The 14,188-nt window shown below is 39.9% G+C and overlaps 1 protein-coding gene across 8 annotated transcripts in view; it reads right to left on the bottom strand.

The window, feature by feature from the left end:
- The window catches only part of SERGEF (secretion regulating guanine nucleotide exchange factor), a 149,304-nt gene that overhangs the window by 67,114 nt on the left and 68,002 nt on the right, over positions 1–14,188 (bottom strand). The window contains exon 10 of one of the 8 annotated variants that reach the window (XR_007907246.1): positions 8,512–8,783. The exons of 6 other annotated variants lie outside the window; for them this stretch is intronic. Coding sequence is in view for 1 of the 2 variants with exons in the window: in XM_051804336.1 (XP_051660296.1) it covers positions 8,777–8,783 (7 nt within the window). In the remaining variant the exon portion in view is untranslated. Of the gene's footprint in view, positions 1–8,511; positions 8,784–14,188 lie in introns of those variants that run through there. One more of the 8 variants, XM_051804336.1, reaches the window with a different exon arrangement.

Raw genomic sequence — 14,188 nt, 5'->3', positions numbered from 1 at the left:
CTTATAAACACATAATAATGCTTTCTAATTGGGCAATAATTTTGCATTATGTTTTCATTGAAAAAAAAAAAATCACTAATCTTAAAGACAAATCAGAGAGACTGCTGCTGAGTGAAGCATTCTGTGAGCTTAAGAAACATGACCCTCTACACAAAAACAATTCATACTAAAGTTCTCAGTTTGGAGGGAAATCTCAGAAGAGTTGTGAAGAATACTGTGATCTCTATATAAACGGTCTCAAAGCATTTGATAAACACCTATAAGGCTAGTAAAAAATGCTTAGGGACCATTTTACTCAGAACTTATTTACCTTATTATCTGTGCTCTTTCAACCACACATAAATTGTTTGTTTCTTCGCTTAAATTGTGTGCTTTCAAGCTGTCTTCTACCTAGCAATGGTTGTGGTTCAGATCCATCCATCCATCCAGATTAAATACATGTGGTACAAGCAGCCAAGGGACCAGCATTTTATTAATCATAAATAGTATGATAAATAGCACAATGACAGACATAAGCTGCATGGACAGTGAGGAAAGATCTTAGCACAGCAACCACGAACTCTGGGCAAAACACCAGCATCTTTCTGCAGCCTGCCTATATGCTTATGGCCCAGTCCAAACAAATATTAATTGACTGAATGTAAAATCAGTGGGTTATTCAAAATAGGGAAAATATTTAAGAGTAAAAAAATTTTCTATCTTAAAAACACTATATGAAGTAATAAAATAATAACATTTAGTATATATTATATAACTGTTCCCATATATATGTGTGTATGTATATAAATATATAAAAGAAAATACATGTTAGGAAGAGAAGGTTATCTACTAAAGATGTTTATCAGGGATGAAGGTTCAGAGGAGAGAGGAAGGTAAATACAGAGCACCTCCCTCTTCTATCTGGGATAGAGATCTTTCTGAAGAAGAGTTATCCCTCGTTTTGCTTCCCCCCCAGTCCTATGAGGTAAGACGCTATTGCTCTCACCTTTGGAGACAGCAAGCAAACACACACAGGATAAAACTCATGTGGATATTTAGACATAGTCTCCTATTGATTTCAAACGGTAATTAAGAGACAAAAATACCTTTTGTCAGCCGTCCCCTAAGGGACTTTGGAACACTATAACAAAACAAGTCTGACAAAATGTATAAAAATCCAAGTTTCAAGTTAGTACCTTGACCACAAGGCTATTCTTTCTTTTCTTTCTGTACTCCCAGGGCTCCAACTGAGGATCTGTTGTGCAACCCATCAGGAAAGAGATGGGAGTCAGAACTGCAGGCTAAGTCAGTCCCACGTTGCAGCAGAGGGGAAAGGAAAGTATGGGGAGGGGGGTGCAAGGAAGAGGCACAGGGAGCTGCACTCACAACAGGGATTGCAGAATCAAAAATCACAAGCATCCAAACATCAGAGTGCTTAGCTAGAACAACAAAAGGACCTCAGTGCCATTTATTTTTGTTTCATTGCCCTGTGAGTGCACAGTAATTCCCTTCAGTTGCAATTATTTCCCAAAACATGAAAGGCTACAGAGGCTTCCATGACCTTGTAGAGATGAAGAGTACAATGTACAAAAATGATTTTTAAGGATGAATGAAGATAGGACATTTAAGTTTTATCCAGATTCTAGTCACTACCATTTCTAACTTTCTAATTGCACCAAAGCATAGCTCTTCTGGGGGCAAGGAAAGGGAAGGAAACTTGCTAAAGAGTGAACATGTAAGTACTTTTATCCAGGACTTTAGCCACAGTATCTCAAATCTTTTGACACATATCACTGTAAGGAAATTGGTAGGGCCAGAAGATGGTAAATTTTATTCATTCTGAGATCAGAGTCCTAATGGAAGGAGACGAGGTGACCCAGAGACTTCAGATCAAAACTTACATAAGACAGGGGAATCTTCTTTCTCAGAGTTGTTCTTCCATGCCCTTGATTAATGTATCGTAACAACAATTTGTACTGTTTGACATACTCAGTCTGACTACATTTGTATGCAGAATTCTATTGATGTGAAAAAATAAAATAAAATAAAGTAAAAGGAATCTAATTAGCAAAGCTGTCCTGCTTCCAATGATCCTTTACTAGGAACTCTGTGTTCCTCTTCTGGATCATTTGACTCCTGATTGATAAGAAAGCAGCTTGCTAACCTATTCACATTCCTTGGCGAGCACAAGACTAAGTTTAGTTTAATGCAAAACATGTTCCTAGCTGTTGGCTGTAGCAGGTGAAAAGTAAGAGGGCAAGTGTCCTTATAGCTCATAAGACATTTTCAATTTTTCATCAATCTAATAACCTAATCTTTTACTTAAGGCAGATTTTTTTGATGTTGTGTAATTTGCTTTTTAGTTTGTATACAATTTGACTTCCACTCCAACAAGAAAATTCACAACAGATTTTAAACTGAAGCCTGTGCACTAAGTTCTGGAACAGAACATTCCTTTTTAAGACACACCCGACCGAAAGCTAATGTGCCATGTAAGTGGACCTTAGCAAGCATGGAGGAAGAGAAGAAGCATTAAGACATTGCCAGGATGCAGTAAGCTCTCAAAGAAAGATTTTATAGCATTCTATAGCTTCCAGAGTTATGATCTATGCCCTCCCTGCCTGAAACAAATTCCAAGCCTGCGTCACTTGCAGCACGAGGCACAAAATACTTTCTCCCCATGCAGCATTTCCCTTGTTTCTCCACCCACCATTTCACAGTCCTGTCTCCCATGACTCAGTTTCCTGTCCTGTCAATTGGCCAACCCCAAGAGCTTGCCTCTACACTCTCCATGCCACAAGTGATGTATATATATCTATATCTATGTAAGTCTCTGCACACATTCCTACTCTATGACGCCAACCACACAATGCTATCTATGACACTGCTCTGCTATCCACTGACTCACTGAGCACTACACTTCCAGGAACAGCTTTTTGTGGCTAACAGGGTGAAGTTGCACTTCTGTGATTTAGTTGGTGCAGCTTGGGTCTCAAGTGCTTGCAGAAGATGGAAACAGTTGTTAGGCCAAAGCAAAAAAAAAAAAAAACCAAACAAAAAACCACAAAACCAAACCAAACCACACAAAACTCCCTATAAACAACAACACAGGAAAAAACCAAACCACCAACCAACCACCAATTAAAACAAAACAAAACAAAACCTCACAAACAAACAAAACACTCCAACCAGCCAAAACAAAACCACACGCCAAAAAACAATTAATCTTTAGTATCAGGTAGGAAACACCACAATCTCAAAAGAGATCAGAAATGGCAGATGAAAACAAAAGAAGGAAAGAAAAGCTAGTTGTTAAAGCAGTCAGCATTTTCATGGAAGGTTTACATCACAGTAACCCACATGAACCCACTAAATCTGCTTGAAGGCAAGTGTGGTGACATTGAAAAACTGGACACACTGTGGTCACATTGAAAAAATGAAATATGTACTGTTTACCTCAGACTGAGGATGGATGGATTGAGATGTCAACATGAAGTAAGACCTGTGTCCACCAACAAAAAAAACCCTCATCTTTAGATGACTCCAGGACAATACAAAAGTTGCTAAGATCTCAGTAAGAACACTCAGTGGTATTAGGTTTTAGTAGAATGACCAGAATATAGCCAAGACAAGAGTGATAAAAATCTTCACAAGTTAGCAAGGTCAGCTTGCTCTTCTCCATTGCCTGAAGATTTTCCAATTAGTTCTTGTATCCTTCTTCAGGCAGTTCTCTTACTTCCTTGGGGTTCAGAAAGCATTAGCATCTCTCATTCCAGGAAAATCAAGCTCTGCCACTTTTATATATCACTCAGCCTCCCCTGTCTGTAAAAATTTTCCAGTTTTGTAATCAAGACCTCAGTCCCAAACCAATTTTTGTCTGTCATTTTGAAAATGATGAAACGGTCATTCAATTCCAGTTTCTTTCCTGTAACAAGATGTCCATTCAGTCTTTATTATGTTGTGAAAATTAAGACTAAGTATCCCTTCTGATTGATAAAGACATCATTCATCACAGAAGCCCTGACTGGTAATGTGTTCATACTCCTAACCCCATGACTGTGCGGTGCAAATCCCACAAGGCCAAAATCCTCACTAACATTACAGATCTCTCTATCCACATCCAAATCTGAACTAGCGGAATGTGGTCTGCAGCAGATGCACAGCTTTACTCAAGGGAACTTCTTCACCATTTTTCTCAGAATTATTTTTATTTAGACTGTTTCATGCACAATTCCCAGCTCCTTGCAGTCCCAGTGCCTATCTCTCCTAAGTTGAATGAGAGGCACTAAGATGAATACCTTACAATCTATTTAGGTTTCCTCTGAGGACTTCAGCTAGTTTGCTCTTTATCTGAGGCCACAAACACCATTTTGACAGAAGAAATTAAACAAACCAAGACCATAGAAACACAAAGTTTCAAAATCTCTTCATACAGTGATTTGACTGTACCATCAACACACACATCCTTATGATTATTCTGATGTTTTCAGGTCAAGAACTGTAGCTTGTAGCTTGCAAAAAACTCACTTGGTATCTGTCTTTTCTTTCTACGTTTTTGTACATGCAAACAGCAAAAAGACAAAAGTTCACTATAGCATATAAATGTCATCATTACCTATCTGAATGTGCTAATTTCTAGTACTCTGAACTTAATGAAATGGTTCTGTTAAACAATGATTGCAGACAAACATTCTGTCTAAGTACACATTATCAATCATTTTATAGGCTTGGAATAAAATCATGACAGCAAGTATTATCTGGCGGCAAAACACTGAATTCCATTTAAACAACTACTTCCAAGCTCCTTTTGTGGACACATAACTGCTTTTTTAAGCTTTTCAACAGAATCTGGGTTTCAAATCTCTTTCCTTATGGCAAAACAGACCATCACTTTTAATGCATTTGGAATATTTTCTGTAATATTCAGTGAAGCTGGGGAGAATCAGAGAGCAATCAAATGTGCATATCGTGGGAACTCAGCTCTCCCCAGGAACTCAGCTCTCCCCTAACTGTGCTGTTACTGCAAGCGATGTCGCTACAGTTCCTCTCCATAACAAACATACTGCAGTGAACTCAGGATACACAGCCTGCAAGATTACACAATAGCACAAAGCCTTCCTTTTTTTTTTTTTTTTGAACTCAAAAGAAAAATAGCACTTCTTGTAAAATTCATACCCTCAAACAACTGACTGTCGGGGTATTCTAACTGCATGCTGTGAAGAGGCAGACAGTGTCCCCAGAAGACCCTCTTAAAGGAGATAAGTGCTGGCAGTGTGGCCATGGCTGAGGCCATCCTACCTCAGGACAACAGCCACCACTTCATTAGCCCTGTCCAGCCGTGCTGCCCAGAGGGAACTTGGTCCCATTGACGTCAGGTCTGATGTCGCTGACCCTCCATAACCCTTCTTTTTCAACCATGGGCAGGTTTTTTGAACCTCCTTATGGTATTTTCTTCTTTTACATGGTTTTCACCCACACTATCCTTCATTAAAAATTGCATCCCAAACGCCTGACAGTATTATCAAAAGATTAGCACCATTGATGTCATTATGGAATCCTTCTCTTATTTTACAGCACAGAGGCTTTTTTGCTTCTGCAATAAAGCAGTAAATCCAAACTTATGATACAATTTCAAACATCTCAGTTCTTCAACTCTCAACACTGGGATGTGGGAAGACTAATTTTCAGAGAAATTACTAAATGTTCAAGGAAGCTCTCAAGCACAGTTGGATTGACTGCTCATTTCTCTGCTAGCCCTGCTGACTTTAGTGCATACTGCTGCTTGCATAAACTAGTAGTACATATATCAGTACATATTTCAGTGACACTGAAAAAAACCTACTTAATTTCCAAAATATTTTATGTTATTTGAAAGGAATAAGCAGGTTATTCAAAGTATACAACTACTACTGTGTAATATCTTTAGAAGTGTCCCTCATTGGACCCAATGCCACTGGGAAATATTAAGATAACCATCAGCAAGAATGCAAATCTTTGCCTGATTTCCAGCATGACACTCACTGACCTCTCCCTCCCCCACATACGTGCATGTAAAAATCAAAATGTTATCAACTTAACTCGTAGTCAAAAAAACCCCACTAGCACATTAAGAACTTCTCCTAAAATATGACAAAATAAACAACAGAGGAAAACAAAAACATTTTTCATACACCAACTACCTCAACTTGAGGACAGAATTTTCTTGGTTCATTTACTCTCCAGAAGAGCTGCAGGCATGCAGTTTCCATAGTCTTGTACAAAAACATAAAGCCATTAATTTTGCTGACTGTCTGCTCCTTTACCTCTCCAAATAAATGGTGTTTATGCCTTTAGGGTATCATGTAACTCTGCTCTTCAGTGTTGGATTCTCTGTTTCTGTAGCACTTATTAACAGCACAGCTCCCTACAGCAAGCTTGCTGGAAATAAATAAAATGTGAACTTGCTAAGAGTCCAATGGAAAAATGAATAGAAAAGCTCTTTTGAATAAATAGGGACACAATTTGCAAGGACTCAAACAGAGACTGAGCCTTAAAGCTAGACACAAAGGAAGAATTAGGGGGGGGAAAAGTGTCTGAAGTGACTCTACATAGCTGATAAAAAAGGCATTTTTATTGAACAGATGAATTATAGAATCATAGAATCATTTAGTTTGGACAAGATGTTTGAGAACATTGAGTCCAACCGTTAATCCAGCACTGCCAAGTCCACCACTAAAACATGTCCCTAAGTGCCACATCTACACAGTTTTTACATACATCCAAGAATGGCAACTCAGCCACTTCCGAGGTAGCCTATTCCCATGCTTGACAATCCCTTCGGTGAAGAATTTCTTCCTAATATCCAATCTAAACCCCCCCCGATGCAACTTGAGGCCATTTCTTCTCATTTTTTCACTTGAGATATGGCAGAAGAGACCAACCCACACCTCATTACAACCCCCCTTCAGGTAGTTGTAGAGAGCAAAAAGGTCCCCCCTGAGCCTCCTTTTCTCCAGGCTAAACAAGCCCAGCTCCCTCGGCCGCTCCTCACTGGACTTATTCTTCTGTCCTTTCACAGTTTCGTTGCCCTTCTCTGGACTCGCTCCAGAGAACGTCCTCAAAGTCTTTTTTGCAGTGAGGGGCCCAAAACTGAACACGGGATTCAAGGTGCAGCCTCACCGGTGCCAAGTACAGCAGGATGATCACTGCCCTAGTCCTGCTGGCCACAAGATTGCTGATACAGGTCAAGATATCATTGGCCTTGGCCACATGGGCACACTGCTGACTCATGTTCAGCTAGCTGTTTATCAGCAACCCCAGGTCCTTTTCCACCAGGCAGCTTTCCATCCACTCTTACCCAAGCCTGTACTCTTGTATGGGGTTGTTGTGACCCGAGGGCAGCAACTAAGCCCTATTGAACCCTCATCCAATTGGCCTTGGCCCATCAATCAAGCCTGTCCAGGTACCTCTGCACAGCCTTCCCAGCCTCCAGCTGATCAACACTCCCATCCAACTTGTTGTCTGCAAATTGACCTCAATCTCTTTGTCCAGGTCATTGATAAAGACACTGAACAGGACTGGTTCCAGTACTGAGCCCTGGGGAACACCACTTGGGACTGGCCACCAGCTGGATTCAGTTCCCTTTCCTGCCACTCTCTGGACCCAACCATCCAGACAGTTTTTTACCCAACAGAGAGCACACCTGTCCAAGCCACGGTCTGCCAGCTGCTCCAGGAGAACATTGTGAGAAACTGTGTCAAAGGCTTTACTAGTCTAGGTGGACAACATGTACAGCCTTTCCCTCATCCACAAAGCAGATCACTTTTTCATAGAAGGGGATCAGGCAGGTGAAGCAGGACCAGCCTTTTATTAACCCATTCCTGATCCCCTGGTTGTCCTGTACATGCCATGTGATGGCACTCAGGGATGATCTGCTCCATGACTTTCCTGGGCACTGAGGTCAGGTTGACAGGCCTGTAGTTAACTGGATCCTTCTTCCAACCACTCTTGTAGCTCAGCATCACATTTGCCAACCTCCAGTCAACCGGGGCCTCCCCGGTGAGCTAGGACTGATGATAAATGATGGAAAGTGGGTCGATGAGCACTTCCATGAGCTCCCTCAGTACCCTTGGTTGGATCCCACACAGCCCCATAGATTTGTGTGTGTCTAAGTGGTGTAGCAGGCCACTGACCATTTCCCCCTGGATTATGGGAGTTTCGTTCTGCTCCCTATCTTCCAGCTCACGGACTGGCACTCGGAGAACAACTGGTCTTACTATTAAAGATTGTGGCAAAGAAGGCATTATGTAGCTCAGCCTTTTCCTCATCCTTTGTCACTATGTTTCCCCCCCCATCCAATAAAGGATGGAGATTCTCCTTAGCCCTCCTTTTGTTGCTAATGTATTTACAGAAAGATTTTTTTACTGCCTTTCATGGCACTGGCCAGGTTCTAGCTGGGCTTTGGCCCTTCTATTTTTCTCCCTGTATAACCTCATAACATCCCTGTAGTCCTCCCGAGATGCCTGCCCCTTCTTCCAGAGGTGATAAACTCACCTTTTTTTCCTGAATTCCAGCTAAAGCTCTCTGTTCAGCCAGGCTGAGCTTCTTTCACCAGCTCGTCTTTCAGCATAGAGGGACAGCCTGCCCCTGCACCTTTAGGATTTCCTTATCGAACAGTGTCCAGCCTTTTTGACTCCTCTGCCCTTCAGGACTGCCTCTCAAGGGACAGTGTCAACCAGGTTCCTAAACAGGCAAATGTCTGCCCTCTGGAAGATCAGAAATAGCAGTTCTGTTGTCCCCTCTCCTTACTTCTCTTACTTCATTTCCTGTAAAGAAAACAGGATGGATAGCAAAGGTTCTAAATGAATCTACATTGCAGAGTTCTTGAATCAAAACTCCAGAAGAAGCTAATAAAAACTGATAAATGGGCAAGACTGAGACAGACAAAATTTACCGTGGTCAGGTACAGCATAATAAATCTTTCTGCATACCAAAAAGAATCATTTACCGTTCACATATACAGACAGATTCTAAATTAGTCAGAACATCTCAGGGGAACTGTCTAGCATCACTGTAGATGGTCCACCAGAAATATCCATTCAACATGTAACAGCAACCCCAAAAGCAAGAAATTAGACTAGTTTAGTCCTAAAGTAGACAAACAGTCCAGATAATTTTTTTTAATACTAGTGGTTTCACTAGAAAGACATATATTTCATAAAGACTTCAATTTACAGTGATATTTCTAGGACCTTTCACAGTCAGTTTGTAATTTCTAATGGCTTTTTCATTTTTTTAGTTGTTGTTATTGTAATTATGTATTTATATAATTTCCTGATCAGAATGCCACACACTGTCTAGGCAACTGCCCAACAAAAAATTCAAGTATATTACAGCTATATTTGACATTGACACATTTATCAACCTTTTATCTCATAAAAAATAGGTATTGCATTAGTCTGACAAGATATATTTTCCATAGTCACATACTCACTGCAAGCAACTATATCATCATCCTTTAAACCTTTATTGATCAAAATTCATGTTAGCCACACCATTATTTGGCTAAGGCAAATACCAGGCTGACAGGCCTAAAATTATTTGAGTCATTTTGTTGAGTCCTTTAAAATACTGGCAGGGCATTGTCTTTCAACCAATCTTCTGAAACTTACAGCACTTGGGTCATCTCTCCTAAAACTCTGAAAAGGCATCAGCCTTGATTTTTAAAATTCTACCTCTAGATGCTGCAAAAACACTGGTATGGAAAAGGGAATCTCATCACTTTATGATGAGATTTTTGCTTTTTCCCCCAAATTCAAAATAGAAAATATTACTAACATAAAATTTGCCTTGCCAGGGTTGGATGTTTTGCCAATAGACATATTTAAGAAGTTTTAGTATTGACAGTACATAATCTCCTCTATTTGTTTGAGAGCAAACTCACATACAGTATCACAGCTCTTTTCCTATCCCTATTAGATGAAGCTGGTCATTCTGTGTTGTGGTGACTGCACCCAGTGCCTTATATTATGTTTTGTTTCAGGAGAGCAGAGAGGATTTCCCATCTGTTGGATACCCCTTAAGACCTCTTATTTCCAACTTGTTAATGACTGATAAACAGTTTTTTAACATAAAATGCCCCTTTTAATCCTATGAGTCTACTTGATTCTTCCTAAATAAAGCTTAACAATGGACATTGATATTGCAATCATAACTTTTCCCATAAGGTTTCATTCTGAAATATTTTGTTGCATCATGACTTAAAGGAGAGCATTTTATTCTTTGATATAGACTACAAGGCTAACCTAACCAAGGTGAGGAAGGCAGAGATATTGTCAGTGACTTCCTGCATTAATTCATCTATCTTCTTGCTGCTCAGAAAGATTACAACATTCCCACATGCAAGGAAGTCAGGCTCCCATCCTCCTACTGTTAAAGCATATTTTTCTTTTTGCTCTCACAGGGTGGCTCTGTAACAGCACACAGGAATCATCAAGACAGACAAGACAATTTTTCAAATAACATTTTATGAACAGTACCATATACTCATTGCAAAAAGGAATCAATACTTTAAAATAATTCCTGGAGACGGGAACACATTCTTAAATACATCTAGGGAGTCACTGTAAAATATAGTGATCAGAAATCCCTTCACAATTCCTTTAAATTTATAAAATATTAGTTAAATAATACATGGTTTTAAAATTCCAGCTTCATCTGATACAACAGCCTATGCCACTAGATAGAATACAAAATATAGAAATTCTGAAGAATGGAGTTTTAACATCTTTTATTAAAGTAGCAGCATTTTTGCAACAGATGAAAAGTACTACAGGTTATATCAAAGTCAGAAGTCCACCAGACTTCACCACTAATTACAAAACATACCCATCTCCTGTGCATTTGTAATTCCACATGGCATCCCTCTTTAGCCAAGTCAAGAAGCAGCACTTCTCCCTAATTCAGAACCTTCCAGACATCTGGTGACCTCATTTAACCTATAGCAAAACATGCAGCCCCATGCACCTCCTGTGAAGGAGGTGAACTGTAGGTTCTCATTCCTATACACAATGCTTACACATTGGCAAATACCAACTCCAGTGCTGGAGCCTGCCAGTAGCCAAAGTTTTTGCCATTCTGACTTGAAGCACTCTCTGGCTCTCTTCCAAGTCTGCTGATGTACGTGGGTTTTAACATTTACTCCTTTGACCAGCCTCTCCAGTATCCACCCTAAATAAAAGCTACATCCTCTTAATGGAGGTGGCATCTGCACAGCACGGCTGCTATTACAATTGCAAATAACAATGGGAGTTGAAGCACATCATTTCCAATTACTCTAAACTCATTTAACCACTGCAGACAGAAAAAAAAAAAAAAGACCAGTATCTGATTTTCCAACTATTTCAATATATTGGATTATCAGCTTCTCTAGCAGATTTCACCTCAAAAATATCTGAAGTGTTCCAAAGAACAAAGTAGCACTTCCTTCCTAACTACTTGGCCAAAAAAAGCCTGGACTGGCAGTTTTAAGCAACTTGCCTTTTCAACCTAGTGCCGAAACACTGCATATTTGCTGGACAGGAAAGAGGTTGGTGAGCCATGATACTCAACCTGAAAAATATTTGGATTCATTAGCTCACTCTTATTTTGAATGTTCTATTATCCAAGAAAAGACTTTTGACCTGTGAGGAGATTCCTGTTACAGTTCATATCTTTTTGAATCACTACATCTTTGCCACATTTACACAAGGCATCCAACCACTCTTATTACAAAATGCCTGAAAAACTTCTTTTTGTTGTTGTTTTTTAAGAGTTCCATCTCTCCAGTTGCTTAAGGAGTGTTTTGCAGTACTGCTAGAGATGGATGTAACACATTGCTGAGCTCAGAGGATCAAAATATTCTGTAATTCAACCGTTGAGCACCATTTTACACGCTTTGGACAATTCTGGTCATTCATTCATTGCTGAATTCTTCACATCACTTGTGTGAGATGAAGCAAAGCACCTGCAAATGTCATACAGACTTCTTTTTCTGGACTACTTTTCCTTTTCTTATTCATTCTCTCTTTTCACCACTGCAGTCTCCTACTTTCTCCTCTTTCTGTGCACACATATAGGCATTCTCACAAAAAAAGGCATCCTACATTCCTTGGTAAGCATTGCAAATCACAAGTAAAAGAATTACTGAGTTAAGCTATTGGGGGAAAAGAGCTAATAAATGAGCAAATGGTGTGTGTATGTGTTTGAGATTACTTGTAAGTGAAAACAAGGCAGTAAAATATTCTGCAGATTTTCCTGGTTGAGTTCACTCTGTAGTCTGCAAGGGTAGAACAACCTCCTAAAACTGAAAGGGAAACGGACTGAAAGTAAAGAGGAGTGCAAAGTATCTCTTTTCCCCTCCTGCCTTGGAAAATTATCAGACTTTTTAAAATTACACATATATTGTTACCCCATTTTTTCTTTCCTTACCCCTCAACTCCTCATCGAAGAGCAACCCATCTAGTATGCAAGAGAAAAAAGACTACTACTGCTAATGTACCCATAAATATGTACAACATATTTAGCATATCCTTAAATTTATCATTATTATGAACATATATAAGCCCATACTTAGAAGCTAAGTTTCTATTTTAGACCTTCCTGAGAACAGAAGGCACTGCTAATTTTAAAACAAACAGAAATAAGAACAAGCTCAAAACTATGTTGCACTTTTAAAAAGAATAAATTCAGTATAAGACTATGATCTACATAATGCAAAAATTTTGCTTCTTAAAATAATTTTTAAAGGAATGATTTTTCACATGCTTTCTTACACAGACTTCCTCCTGACTAAAAGGGAGGTAAGAAACACCAAAAGCTAAATTGTTCGTGAGACTGTCTGAAGTAAAAGGTTCTTTCAGGTCAGCATGAAGGGTAATAACATTCACCTCAGCCTCAGCAATTAAGAAAATTGTTTCCATCCCTACAGGCATCAGTCTCTTGAAAACTGAAGGAACAATGTATTCAACACAAACATGAATGAAATGTTGACCAGACAGAAAAAGAGACTAAAAATATACTTGGATAACAAGAGACTCTTTTGGAGGGGGGGAAAAAAATGAGTAGCTAGGCAATGCATTAAAATTATTTCCCTGGCTTCCATTCAGATGCTGTCCAAGCACAGTTTCATTGTTTGGCATGTCGCTTGCATCTCCTCACGTCACCTTCATTCTCTCACTCAGATAACCTACAGATAAAAATATACGGAGCCCTATTCTAGGATTCAGCAATATTAACCCAATAGCCAGTAGCAAAAACTGGGGCTCTGTTGATTCATAAAGAATTTTTAAAGCCCTTGTGAACTACAGAGCGTAGGGAGGGTGAAAGCTTACATCAAACTGAAGCATAGGACTCTTTCAGGTTCACTTACAAAGCAGGACGTGCTCGTTATCCCTGGTGAGAGGGGCTTGCCAGCCTACTGCGTCTGCATGTTCCCACACAAAGACAGTGCAAGTGAGGAAAGGGAATGCTGAATCTGAAATTCATTTCATCAGCCTAATACATTTTAGATTAATTACAGAAAATTATTTCCCATTTCACTTCGACATCAACGGGTTTTTTTGCTTCTCAAGCCTCTTCAATGCACAATATTAGTCCCCTTCAGTCATCTGCCACTAAAACAGAGCCAGCACAGAATAGGACTGCACAGACACCTAACTGTTCTGCAGAATATATATGAGGTAAGAAAAAAAAGAATTATCCAGGTGAAACTGCAGAAGGTGATTCTGGTTGATGCCCCCCCCCCCCCCCCCAGCACCCTCTCAAAGTAGCAGAAACTGCACCATCAAGCAGATGGGGATATCACCATCATCATTACTATTATTTTGCTTTAAGAAAATGCTGACATTTTATGGTTACAAATCAGGAATAGCCAGCTCACTGCCCAGAGAGCATGAATTAGGGCTCCTGCTGATACGAATTGTCTTTTCAGCCCACCTTCCTGGCATCCCTTGTGTGCTCCTTTTCACTCCTCCACTGTGCAGCACACATCTTTTCTCCAGTCTTCTTCCACTGCTCATCACTGCCGCCTCCCTGTCACAGACAAAAGGCTCCTCTCCCTCTGCAGAGCAAGAAACGGGACATACCCTGCCCTACTGCTATGTTGCTGCCAGCCCCTGCAAATCATCCTGGATTATCACTATGGAGCAACACAGAGACCGAGCTGCTCCAAGACATCAGCAGCCCTTCCATT

The sequence above is a fragment of the Manacus candei genome, unplaced genomic scaffold (assembly GCF_025592945.1).
Source record: "Manacus candei isolate 608988 ecotype Guabito, Panama unplaced genomic scaffold, ASM2559294v1 h1tg000060l, whole genome shotgun sequence".
In the NCBI taxonomy this organism is placed as follows: domain Eukaryota; kingdom Metazoa; phylum Chordata; class Aves; order Passeriformes; family Pipridae; genus Manacus; species Manacus candei.
The sequence above is the reverse complement of the archived record's forward strand: the minus strand, read 5'-3'. Positions and strand labels throughout refer to the sequence as shown.